Source organism: Narcine bancroftii, chromosome 2, assembly GCF_036971445.1.
Source record: "Narcine bancroftii isolate sNarBan1 chromosome 2, sNarBan1.hap1, whole genome shotgun sequence".
NCBI lineage: Eukaryota > Metazoa > Chordata > Chondrichthyes > Torpediniformes > Narcinidae > Narcine > Narcine bancroftii.
Genome location: NC_091470.1, coordinates 218,012,948 through 218,026,501, shown reverse-complemented (window position 1 = coordinate 218,026,501; position 13,554 = coordinate 218,012,948). Strand labels below are relative to the sequence as shown.

General features: G+C 42.2%; 1 protein-coding gene across 2 annotated transcripts in view; it reads right to left on the bottom strand.

The window, feature by feature from the left end:
• Positions 1-13,554, bottom strand: part of LOC138752606 (dual specificity calcium/calmodulin-dependent 3',5'-cyclic nucleotide phosphodiesterase 1A-like) — a 242,789-nt gene that overhangs the window by 19,344 nt on the left and 209,891 nt on the right. For both annotated transcript variants that reach the window (XM_069915385.1, XM_069915384.1), the window contains exons 14-15: positions 7,472-7,647; positions 3,648-3,926 (exon numbers count right to left, since the gene is read on the bottom strand). In XM_069915385.1, the coding sequence (XP_069771486.1) occupies positions 3,648-3,926; positions 7,472-7,647 (455 nt within the window). The remainder of the gene's footprint in view (positions 1-3,647; positions 3,927-7,471; positions 7,648-13,554) is intronic.

Here is a 13,554-nt window from a genome sequence, read left to right as displayed (position 1 = left end):
TATGGCTAATTTTTTTTTAAAATTAAAAATGTAAAATGTAATCATTTGGGCCAACGCCTCCTCCTTGTACAGCGAACCCAACTGTCACATTCCTTGCTCTTTCCCCATTGCTTATTCTCTCTCAAAAAGTCCATCCTTCTGAAGGTAATGAATTTCAGAAGACTCTACTCTGAATCAAAACATATTTTGTCACTCCTGTATATTTTTTGCCTAAAATGTTAGAACTGTGTTCCCTAATCCTCAATTGATCCAAAATTGGGACAAATATTTCTTTATCTAAACACCTCCAAATAAAAACTCTTCTCAACATTCCTTCCCTCTTCCTGTGCACTCCAGTATTATAGATGAAGTCTCACTTCCTCAAAACCATTCAAGTAAATAATTTCTGCATTCAGTCTCGGACCTTCACATCCTTCCCAAAGATTGAAGAGCAGAATTTAATGGAATTTTCTAGTTGTTCTCTGCAGGTTCAGCATAACCTCCCTGTTTTTATCATCTGTTTTTGAATCTCTGGAGTTCCATCTCTTTTTTCTATCAACTTTCAACAATTAATGCATATCTCCATCCAATTCCCTTTCATTCATGCATATGTACTTTTTAACTGGGATATTATGTTAAAGTTTATTAGTCACAAAATACGTAGCACAGTGAGAAAGATTCTTCTGTTAACAGACAGGTTATGTGTGACACTACATACAACCATGTAAAAAGAACAATTTACAGAGGGTGGGATTACAATGAACAGGAAGATCAATTAAGCACCAAGCACTGCTGTGGGGTTCATTCAGGAGACAGATGTCTGCAGGGATGAAGTTGTCTTTGAGCCTGTTGGTGTGTGCTTTCAATCTCTGAAGCCTTCTTCCCGATGAGAGCACACATTATGTTCACATGCTTTCCCCTTGTTTTTGCTAATGTACATCACTCCACAATTCTATGCTAAATTTCAACTGTGACTCGTCTGCCTATCTAAATGCACAGGCTTACGCAGCGAGGTTGAAATCTGCAACACACTGCCTGACGAGCTGGTGGAGGCAGGGACTCTCGCAATGTTTACATATGTTGTGGAAGGCCATGGCAGAGAATGCTGCATCCCAAGTACAGGAAAAAGGGATTAAGATTGATAAGTACAGGTAGACAATCCTTTATTTGGACATCTAAAATCTGGAAAGCTCCAAAAACCAGCATTTTTTTCCTGGTGCTGGTACAGCGGAGGGAGGGAGAGAGAGAGAGAGAGAGAGAGAGAGAGAGAGAGAGAGAGAGAGAGAGAGAGAGAGAGAGAGAGTGAGAGAGAGAGCAGCGTGACTAGGTTGGGCAGGGTGGGGGGACAGAGATGCAGTGCAACTCAGGTGGGCGAGGGAGGAGTGAGATAGGACAGCATGACTCGGGCGGGCAAGAGGGGAGAGAGACAGCAGCGCGACTCAGGTGGGCGAGGGGAAGAGTGAGATGGCAGTGCGACTCGGGTGGGCAGTGGGGAAGAGAGAGAGACGGCAGCGCAACTGGAAGGAGGTGGATACGGCAGCACAATTCGGGTGGGCTTAAATCTGGGGATGCTGATTTTTGTTCTGAAATCTGGAAAAATCTGAAATTTGGAACCCACTGTCCGGATTATGTACCTGTACTTGGCATCGAGCACTGACAATGGACTGAAGGAGATTTCTTAATCCCACCAAAATATAGAAACACAACATAAATTCAAAGAGGAGTGGGTCAAGATTGTAAAATGAAGAATAACATTTTCCAGGAAAAGAAAGCAGAGGATAAATAGAGAAAACAACTGTTTGCTGGTATTGAGTGAAAACTAATGTTCCCTCATTTAAGAAGGCCATAGCAGTAGAACAGGTAACTTTTTGCTGGTGTGTCTTCGAATTTTCTCCAAGAATTTACCTATCACCTGTGAGGGAGAGGCAGGGGCTGATGAGACAGAGGCTTTGTGCAAGGAAAATCCTGTTTCATCAATTTGACTCAGACTTTTTGAGAAGGAGAGAAAAGAGCTGGACAATAGCAGGCTGGTAGATGTTGTCTATATAGATTTTAGTAAGGTATTTGATAAGATAGGCTGGCCCAGAGGGTTAAGCTACATGAGATTTTCAGGGAAATTCAGCTAAATGGATCCAAAGCAGACTTAGTGCTGGTGATATATTGTCCTTCCATGACTGCAGGGAATAGTGGTGAAAGGATGCCTTTCTGATTGGAAGTCTGGGATCTGTGGTGCACAGGGATGAGTGCTGACACCTTTTGCTTCTTGTGATGTACATTATCAATGTGGATGTGAGCGGAGGAGATGTGATAAGTAAGTTTATGAACAACGTGAAAATTTGTGGTGCTCTGGATAGAAAGAAAAGTGGTCCAAGGCTCATGAAGAGCATTGATCAGTTGAATAGATGGGCAGATCGTTAGCAGATTGAATTTAATCCCAACAAGTACACAGTGATGTGTTTTTAAAAATTAAATAGTGGTAGGTCATATACAATAAATGGCAGGGAAGGCCCATGAACAGAGAGCTAGTTCAAATTCCTTATTAGGTGGTAGCACGCAAGCCTACATTGACAATAGTTAAGGGGAATCAAAAAATTTTGCAAATATTGGTCATGGGAAATAGAACGTCCTGCGTGTGAGGTGGCCTCTATGGAGAGAAGCAGATTTGACACTCTTTTCTGAAGTGGAAAAGAGAGAAAAATAAGTTAGTTTTCAGTTGCAGGGAAAAGAGGGGAGGGCTTGCGCAGAGCAAATAAAATATCTGTGATAGAACTAGACCAAATGTAGTAATGTAGCAGCTGGAAGCACATCATGGGGCATGGCTCTCAGTTGAGCCTATATAAATGGAAAGAAAAACAGATCCATATCACAAATAGATCACTGGCAGAAATGCTCATTTTGATACAGAAAGAATTGCCTCAGGTTGGAAAAGACAATATTGAATTACAGGGACTTGCTTAAGCAGATTCTGGGCTAGGCAATCTGATCTGGTGGTAGGAACCTGCTTCAAATAGCTTCTCTAAGTTGGGCACTTTACATTCCTAGCAGGTTATTCTCAGAAATCTCTGCCTTTCCTCGTTGCAAGTTCAAACTTTGCTCACAGAAGGTTGGACACTGCCACCCTCAACCAATAGTGATCCATCAGCTGATCACATTTTGCACCATTATAAAGTTTTGATGGACTGCCAGGTATCATTGAATGAAGGTATTTTACCCATCAAAATGGAATACAATTAGAATCAAAACAGCACCATTATCTCCAATCTTGAACATAGTTCATATCTGTTGTTATAAGTCTGCAAAGTAAAAAAAGATGACAGACATTTGAACGTTAACAATTTTCACTAATTTCATTTATCATGTTTCTGTTCAGTTCACCAGTTTAGTCAGGTGCTTTGTTTTCTGGAGGGTACAATCCTTATGCATTGCTTAAATGATCAGCCGAACTTCAAAATTACCTCCATTATGCAAGTTGATAAGAAAGGTGATCCAGATACCAGAGACTAAAAACAAGAAGGAGCATGGTAAAGGGAGTAGTCCTGAATTGGTCCAGGACAGGAACAAATCTGATGAGCATCCGGGTCTCCATTGGTAAATGGGCACAGACAGGAAGTGCCAGATTACTGTAGGAAAGACATAAATCACACTGATATAATAAGGCTTTGACTTACTGTCCTGGATAAGCGGTGGCCGGTTTTCGGAAGTTCCTTTTTCAGCACTTTCCAGTGTTTCCCGATAACTTTCTTCTTCGTTAGACTTGGTATCATTACTGTTGTTATGAACAGGATTTGCATTAACAATACCATTTTTTTCTTGTTTTCCTTCGTCACTGCTCTGTTCAGCTGTTTGTTCTTGACTGACTTGATGTTCTGTATTTTCATTCTTTGATATTTCCTCGGACTCCTGTTTGGCCTCTTCTGCAGCTTCTCTCTTAGCTTTTTCTTCAGCATCTAATTAAACAAATATCATTGAAGCATTTGTAAATTTCAGACTGTGAACAGATCCTAGGAAAATCCAGTCAAGTCCTACTTCCATCGTTTTCATTCACAACGCATAATACATTCATTTGGAATATTACCGAGAAATATGTATTTTAACATCAGCTACGTACTTCCCATTACAATTCTATCAATTACAAATATACCGTCCCCAATCTCTCATCTTGTGCTCTGTGGGTGGGCAACACTTTCAGAAAATTGGTCTTAGTGGATGAACGATCTTGAGCCATCTTTGAAATCAAAGTTCAGAAAAAAAAAGTGAAATTCTAAAAGCAAAAATCATACATTTGATGGTTTGGAATTCTGGGCATTTGACGAAGAACACGAGAAGCATGTGTAATAAGATCAATTACCCCCAAGTCCAACTATTCTGTTTTAATGAGATTATCTATTTTGTTCTTTATTATCCTTTGATTTCCTCATAGTGCAAAAAATCTTCACTATAAATTTGCTAAATACATCAGCATTCCAAAGATCTCTTGAGAGTCATAAGCCTCTGAGGGCAGACAAGCACTTGGCCTTTGAAAATAAAAGCAAAATTCTGGATAAACTCATCAGGTCAAACAATGTATTTTAGACTGCAACATAACCAACATTTCAGGCTTGAGCCCTTCATCGAGGAATGAGCAAAATATAGGCAAGCGCCTCAACAAAATTGAGAGGGTGGGTGTGAAGGGCACAGTCCCGCAGGCAGGAGGTAATACGTAGATAAGGGAGGGAGGGCACACCAGCAAACAGGGGGAGAAGGAATGGCTCTGTGAACTCCCAACATCTGCATTCCACTCTCTCTGCATAAATCCTCCCACCCCCTCCTTGATGATGGGCTCAAGCCCAAAACGTTGGTGATGTATCTTTATCTTTGCTATATAAAGGACACTCTTTGACCTGCCGAGTTACTCCAGCCATGTGGTTTTACTTCAATCATGGCGTCAACAGACTTTCACGTTTTACTCCTATGCATTTACCTTTGATGCAAGTACGTCCTTCTTTTTTGCAAGGACTGTAACTGAACCACAGGTGTGGTCTCCTCAAAACACAATTCAATTGCAGAAAGACTAAACAATGCTCTATTTGCCATCTTAAACACGTGCCAACATTTGTTGTTTCTTGAACAAAGAAACTGAGATCTCTTCGTGATTACAAACACAAAACTGAAGAACACCACATATTCTGCTTGTGTAGCTTACAATCCAATGGTGTATATGTTCAATTTTCCAATTTCATTAACCCACTCCCCGAGCTCCTGTCTTACTCCCACCAGTCCTCTCAGATTCTCTCTCTCTCTTTGTTCACCTTTCCTAGCTCTCCTTCTCTCCCCCTCCTGGCTCTATCTGCCCATCATTTCCCACCCCCATCTAGTTTTATTAATCACCCAGTTCCTCTTCCCTCCCCCTGTCATCTTTCTTTCTCTCACCCAATCCCACCATAAGGTCTTGACCCAAACCACTGACATCTTTTTTGCCTCTATAGATGCTGCTTGACCCAGAGTTCTTCCATCTGTTTAGTTTATACTCTCAATCCCCATGGTCTAACAGAACATAACAGCACAATGTAGGCCTTCTGACCTTAATGTTTTTCCAATGATCTATGTGAATCTCCTACAGAACAAATTAATCCTTATATCCATAAGCCTCTATGATATGCCTTTGAATCAGAACGCTTACATTATCAACATAAATATCGCATTAGATGCAGAGATGTGTTACAAAAATTGAAGTTTCTGACACAATATTCTTGGAGTGATGGGACACAGGAACTAGATGCAACTCCAGAGGAAATTTTGCTTTGGTGCTTTATTTATTTTGATTATACGTCAATAAGATTAAAGTCCTTTTGGCTGAATATTAGTGAAGAATTACCAACTTGAGGGTAATTTTAACACAGCCCAGCCAAATAGAAATTAAATTGTTTAGCTAGTTTTCGAATGCCAAAGTAGATGACAGCTGATTTGCTGGAAAGTTATCCTGCTCAAGCAGTTAAGGAAGGACCTAAAGGGAAACAGGAGCCAGGCCAAAACAAAGAGCTTGTAATGCCCATGCGTCAGCTGTGGGCAAGACATGGAGTTGGGCAAGCTGACCACATGCGCCCAAATGTGGCAAACTAGAAGCTTGGCAGTTTGGAAACTGACTGGGAAAATTAGCAAGCAGTGTCTTGGGAGACAATTAGAAGACATCCCAAAGGGAAGAACAGTTACCAATGACTGGCTTATCTGACACCCGAAGGAGCAACGTGGACTGAAAATCACCACACCAGCAGTGCGAGTATAAGACAGCTTTAATAACCTAATAGGTACACTAAGAGGACTTGTCTCTGCAAGACGAATCTGGAAGGCTAGACTGTAGCTCTGGACTGCTTTCTTGACAAGGTCACCGGGATGACCCCTGGTGATCTAGTGGTGTAATTACATCTCACCACAAAACATACTACAGATAACATGTGACTAGCCATCCCAGGCAGCTCGTTCTACCCACCAGACCTGCCCCATTCCAAGGTGCAATTTTGCAAGGAAGTGTATATAACACATCTCCTATAGGATGTTCAAAAGAAATATACTTTTTAAACCTGGTAGTGTTGCAAGAAAAACTATAACCAAATTGTTGGCAACAAGTTCCAACAAACGGAACAGCAATGAAGGTCAGTTTTGGTGCCGTTGTTTGAGGGATAAATATCAGCATAACAAAAAGTAAAACACTTCTTGGGATTTTTTTATATATCTATGAATAACATCTCATCCAAAGGGCAATGCTGCACCAGTAAATGGAGACATGCTAGCAAAGTGTTTTCTCACACACACACACCACACACACACACACACACACACACACACACACACAATTCAAGTGCTGCCTCCATAATTACTTGAAAGGTTGCACAAATATACATTTCAAATAACAAAAACAGAATAGTCTTGCTACTTCTTTTGGTGAAAACTCATTGAGATATCACCGTCTGTATTGTTAGAAGTTATTATTGAAAAACTATGTCAATAAATGAAACGCTGGTTCTATTGGGGAATAAACTACTGAATGACCTCACTTATTTTTCTCTTCTTTTCCTCTAATTCATTATTTTTTACCTACTGTAATTAATTGCGATCTTTGCACTTTGCAAAGCAACAAATTTGGTGACATGTGATCACAACAATAAACCAAATTCTGATTCTGAATTCGGGTATCGCCATTCTTGCAATGGCTGAAGTTCAACGTTTTTAGTTTTGGGATAACAATTTGCTACTATGTCCTGACAAAACTCTTTGAACATCTTGCTAAATGTACCAACAGACCAGCTAGGCTTGATGTGCCAATTAGCTGAAGAGGTCGCCAAGTTATGGATCCTGTACTGAGAGAACAGGCAGATGCAACTTCAGGGAAAAAGTGAGTTGTTAATTGTAATAAATCAGTTTGCACCAATATGCCTTTTTCTATGGTACATTATCGATCACGCATAAAATGAACTGAGAGAGACATGTATTGCCTCCAACGTAATGCTTCGCTGACCTTTTGCATGCAGTGCCTTCCATTTCTCACGGTTTTGTTGTAATATTTCATTCCAGCTACTTTTAAAGTTCTTCACATCCACAGCAAGTAGGGAAGAATTTATTGAGGAACATCCGTCAACCCCTGTATGCTTCAGCTTTGAATGTTTCACATCAGTAGAAGAGATACTATTCAGACTAGACACAAGGAAAATGAACAGATTCATGGTAAAACAGCAGAAACAAGCAAAGGCATAGACATTAATGAGGAGGTGGGGTGTGTTGCAATGAGTCATAAAATGGCACATAAAAATGAGGTTGGTTGCAGTTAAGAAGTGAGAGAAGTTTCTGATGCAGGCTGGGGAATAGATCCTCAATCTTCAGAGCAAATGGTAAAAGTTACTCCAATTGAATTGGAGTTCAATTCAAATATGCCCGTTTTGTGCTGTACCTCCTCAATGGTACCCTTATGAAAGAAAAGGTTGCAACATGCCCAGTATGTCCTGAATGGACAAGGAACCACAGACACTACCTCACTGTTCCCTTCTTCTGCACTAATTTTTCTTATTTTTTTTACGTAGTTTATAGCAATTTTTGCACCTGTAATACTACTGGAAAACAACACGTGTTCACGGCAATAAATTTTGACTGGTGTTGGGGTCTAGTTCCCTGCATTTAACTTTCACAACACTGATCCTGCTCACCAGAGTTAAGAGGGAGGATTATCATTTCCACGGATTTAGCAAGGCCATATTCTGCTTTTGTTCAGATTCAATCTCCACATGTCCCCGTGGGGGAGAATTTAAGAAAAGCATCATTGTGTTAGACAACAAAATCAATGAAGAAATACATTCTGTTTATGCACTCATGATACATTAGGTATAACAGACAGCAATGTTTTATTTTACTCATGAAAGGCAGTTTAAATTGAAAGAGATTTAAAAATTGCACCAAATCTTTTAATTGCCGAGTGAAAACCAAAATCGACGGACGCTGGACAAAAACAGAAACTGATGGAACTGCTCGGGTCATGTAGCATCTGTGGACAGAGAAATGTTTAATTTTTCAGGCCTTCATCAGAACTGGGAAAGAGAACATAAATTAGTGGAGCAGGTGGTAATGAGATGGGGGAAACAAAGGGAAAGTTTCTAACGGGATAAAACCAAGAGCGTAAAAGTTGGAGTAAATGTAGCAGTTACGATAATTTTATACTCCTTTGCTTGTGCAATATCTTTGTGGTTTTTTTTTAAAAAAAAGAGAAACAGCATGGTAATAGGCTCTTCCGCCTCACGAGCCCATACCCCAGACATCTTTAATGGGTGGGAGGAACTGGAGCACCTGGAGGAGACCCATGCAGACATGGAAAATGTCCCAACTCCTTTCAGTCAGCGCCGGATTTGAACCCGGGTCACTGGCTCTGTATTAGAATTGCGCTAACAGCTATGCTAACTGAGCCTGTAAATAGCAAAACTATGGAAGTGGCCAGTTCTGATACAGACAGGTTTCAGATTTATTGTCAGGGTGTGAACATGACATCACCTACAACCTCGAGATTCTTTTTTTTCTACAGACGCAACAAAATTACCACTTATTGGTAGTGCAAAAAAAATGTACACAGCATACATATGTAAACAAATAAAGAACTGTAAACGGATAACAAATGTAAACACAAGAGAGAATAAAAAATTCAAAATTTCACAAGAAAGAGTTCCTGAACAAGTATGTCATTGAGGAGTCTGATGGTTGAGGGAGAACAGCTGGCCCTGAACCTGGTGGTGTGAATCTTGTGGCACCGAGACCTCTTTCTTAATGGCAGCCATGAGAATAGAGCGTGTGCTGGGTGGTGTGGATCCTTGATGATTGCTGCTGCTCTCCGACTGCAGTGCTGCATGTAGATGTACTCAATAGTGGGGAGGGTTTTACCTGTGATGTCCTGGGGTGTGTCCACTACCTTTTAGAGCCCAGGGGTACTGGTGCCCCCATACCAGACAATGATGCTCACTTTTCACCACACATCTGTAGAAATTTGCCAGGGTTTCTGATGTCATACCAAACTTCCACAAACCCCTGTAGAAGTAGAGGTGATGATGTGCTTTCTTCACGATTCCATTAGTGTGTTGGGCCTAGGAAAGATCCTCCAAGATAGTGAATCCCAAGAAATTAAATTTGCTCACCTTATCCACCTCTGATCCCTCATTGAATTGTATACCTCTGGTTTTCCCTTCCTGAAGTCAGAGTGAAGAACCTGAAGTTAGAGAATCTGATATCGGGTCCAGAAGGCTGCGACATGCTCCATTACAAGACAAGGTAAAGTTCTTCAAAGCCTGCATTGGATCTCATTGTAACAACGCTTGAGGTCATAGGAGGAAACGGCAGATTTGCAAGCTACCAGAAGCTCAGGCCACCCTGCGGACTGACTCCACAACTCTACTGTGCTGAATTTGTATCAGGAAGCCACTGTTATTTTGTTGTAAATTTTAAATGTGTTATGCCTGTTCAGAAAGAGCTGCTCCCCCTCCACCATCAGACTTCTCAACAACAAACCCAGTCAGGGACTCATTTAAACACTCTTACTTTTGCACTTTATTGTATTTTTTTTCTCTCTCTGTATTGTACACAGGTGGTTTACATTTATTTATTTGTTTGCATGTGTACATTGAGTACAGTTTTTTTTGCAATACCAATAAGTGGTGATACTGCCTCGCCGACAGGAAAAAGAATCTCGGGGTTGTATGTGATGTCATGTATGTACTCTAACAATAAATCTGAAGTCTGAATCTGCTAAAGTTAAATGCTCTACTTGTCATGATCGACCTTTTCCCCATTCTGCAAATGTTTTTTTTGTGGACATTTCAGATATTCTGGACCAGAAGATCTGATCTTGGGAACAGAGACGGAGAAATTGAGAGAAGGGAATAGAATCCTTAGGGAGGAAGTGTAGTCGAGGTAGTTGTGGGAGTTGGTGGGTTTGTAAAATATGTCAGTGCTTGCCTTCTGAGATGAAGACATAGAGATCCAGAAAGGGGGGAGTGTTGTCGGAGATGAACCAAGTAAATTTGAGATCAGCGTGGAAGTTGACAGTAAAGTGGATGAAAGAATGAGCCAGGCCTGATGTAGTCATCATATAGTGTGTTATGGAATAAGTTAATACAATTATGGAATTAAATATATAAAAAAGGGTAAGGTTCGATTGTGGGGGGTTTAGATATTAGTTTAGGTCACACTTCGCAAACAGACATCTCAGTAACATTTCACAAAAGACATTTCATTTGAAATGCCAGAGCTATGCCTAAGCATAGACTTCATGTCTGCCAGTGTCTTTACATGAAGAGTGCCTGTGAATACTTCACAAGTAGGTGTTAATTGGTCTGATGTTGTTGAATTGAAAGGACTATTGTCTTTAAAGGAACAGATGTCCAGGTTCAGGAACTGATAAATCTGGTGCCAGCTTGAAGTCTGGTTCTAAGAGGGATCATGTGGTTTTGGAAAGAGAGGGGTCAGAGAGAGAGTGAGTATGAGTGAGTGAGTGATTCAGGTTTTACAGCAGGAGTTGCTGCTGGAAACTGCAAGTTTTGCAGAACTGTTGCAAGACCCCATTTGAGATCCATGTTCAACCTATTCTAGACCCTTGTAGTCAATTACAGAGATATTGGCTGGTTATTGTGTTTCTCTTGAAATAGGGGAAAAAGAAGAACTCTCTGCTAACTTGGAAGAAGAGGTTACTGTTTGAAAACCCATGAGGGGGCAAGTTTCTTTGTTAAGACACTGAAGTGGCTGATTGAAGGAGATCAGTTTGGGTGTGTCCAACTCTCTTTGAAACCAACAAAGGCCTTCCTGAGCGGTAACAATTTAAGTTAAAGCACCAGAGCCTGGTGAAGATCATAAATGTTAAATTCTGTGCACTGTATGAAAATTGCCGGATACCAGTGAACTTGGAGAAGTGAAAAGTGAATGAATGGACGTTGAAACAAAGCACTTTGCTGAACAACTAAACATTACATACACGTGTGCTTAGAATTAGAAAGAGGTTAAGTTAATAGTAATAAGTTAAATATTGATATTATTATGTATGAAGAAAATTAAAAGCGCTTTTGTTTAAGTAACCAATGTCTTGGTGAATTTCTGTCGCTGCTGGTTTTTAGAGTCCTCTGGGCTCATAACAAGCAGAGGAAGAGTTGAGGGGCAATGCCTGTGTAGGCTTGTAGAATAGATTGCTCCACAAAGTCCACAAGCAGGCATGCATAGCTGGGCTACTCATTTGATTGGAAGAAAGTGGGAACAGTCAAAGAAGAAGTTGTTACGAGTGAGGACAAGTTCGGCCAGGTGGAGGAGGGTGGTGGTGGAGGGTGACTGGTCGGGTCTATAGTCCAGAAAGAAACAAAGTGCTTTGAGTCCTTCTGTATGGGGGATGGAGGTGTAAATGGATTGGACGTCCATAGTTAAAATGACGTGGTCCAGTTCAGGGAATTGGAAGTCATTGAAGAGATGGAGGGGATGTGAGGTATTGTGGATGTTGGTGGGGAAGGATTGGATGAGGGGAGAAAAGATAGCATCAAGGCAAGTCTAAATTACTTTGTGGGTTGGCTCAGTTGGCATAGAGGTTAGTTCAATCCCTTTACAGCGCCATCGATAGGGGCCAGGGTTCGAATCTCATGCTGTTTGTAAGGAGTTTGTACGTTCTCCCTGTGTCTGTGTGGGTTTTCCCCAGGGGAAAAAGTACGGGAGGTGTGGGTTAATTGGGTGTAAATTGGGTGGCACAGACTCGTGGGCTGAAATAGCCTGTTATCGTGCTGTGTGTCTAAAAAAATTTAAATTAGTTTGGTGGGGCAAGAGCAAGTGGAAACAATGGGTCTACTCATATGGTTGGGTTTATGGATCTTGGGTAAAAGATAGAACAGGGCAGATGGTGACGGGAAACAATGACTTTGGAGGCCATGAGAAGGACATGACCAGAGCTGATAAGGCTGAAGAAAGTGTTGTGGACAGTGGCTTGACATGCTGTGGTGCAGTCCTGTGAAAGGAATTTGTAGGAGGAGGTGTCTGAGAGCTGACATCTGGCATCGGCTAGGTGGAGGTCAGAGTGCCAGACCACAATAGCACCACCCTTGTCTGTGGATTTGAAGCTGAGGTTGGGATTGTTGTGGAGTGAGTGGAAGGCAGAGTGATCAGAGGAGGTGAGATTAGAATGAGAGATGGGAGTGGTGAAGTGGGGACAGTTGATGTCTCGGCAGCACTTTGAAATAAAAAGATCCAAAACAGGCAGCTGGCCAGGACAAGGTGTCCAAGAGGAGGAAGAAGGCTTAAAGCGGGAGAAGGGGTCCGTGGAAGGGATTGGAGAGTCACGGTGTGGAAGTAGGCCTGGAGACGGAGATGACAGAAGAAGAGCTTGGCATCGTGGCGTGCGCAGGATTCATTAAGGTCTGGGTGGAGGGGGATGAAGGCAAGGCCTCTATTGAGGACTCAGTACTCCATCTCAGATAGGGGCAAGTCAGAGAGGATGGTAAAGTCCAAGCAGGGGACAGAGTGAAGTCAGTGTGATGAAGGGTGATGGGGGGGAAGCCACAGTTAGAGGAGGTCAGGAGGAAGGTAGGAGAGGTCAGAGAGGGAAGGTGGAGGTTGGGGAAGTCAGAGGGGGAGGTCGAGAGTAGGGGGATCACTAGAGAAAAGGGGAGATGAGAGGGTCTGAAGATTGGGAAGAAGAGGGGAGCTCAGTGGGGGAAAAGGGAGTAGAGTAAGGAGAGATGCCGGGGATAGAGAAGGGTCAAGTTTGGTGGGTGGGATAAGCCAGTGGAATCCAGCAACGAGATCAGGACCACGGTAGGCGTCTACCTCATTGGGAGCCATGTGGTGTGAGTTGGTGTTCAAAGCTGCAGCCCAAGGGTGGCCAGGGCCCAGGTGAGAGTTGCCATTAGAAGCTTCAGCCTGAGATAGGCCTGGGCCTAAGTGAGAGTTGTTGTGAATGTTGCAGGGAGCTCCAGAATGTGGGCGGCTTGAGCTGAGGCTGTAGTTGGTGTCGGGAGCTCCAGCAGGCAGGTGGCCAGGACCTAGGTGGTAGTCGGCAGACAGCGTCAGGATCTCCAGTAGGCCGGCGGCCGGGGCCTGGTT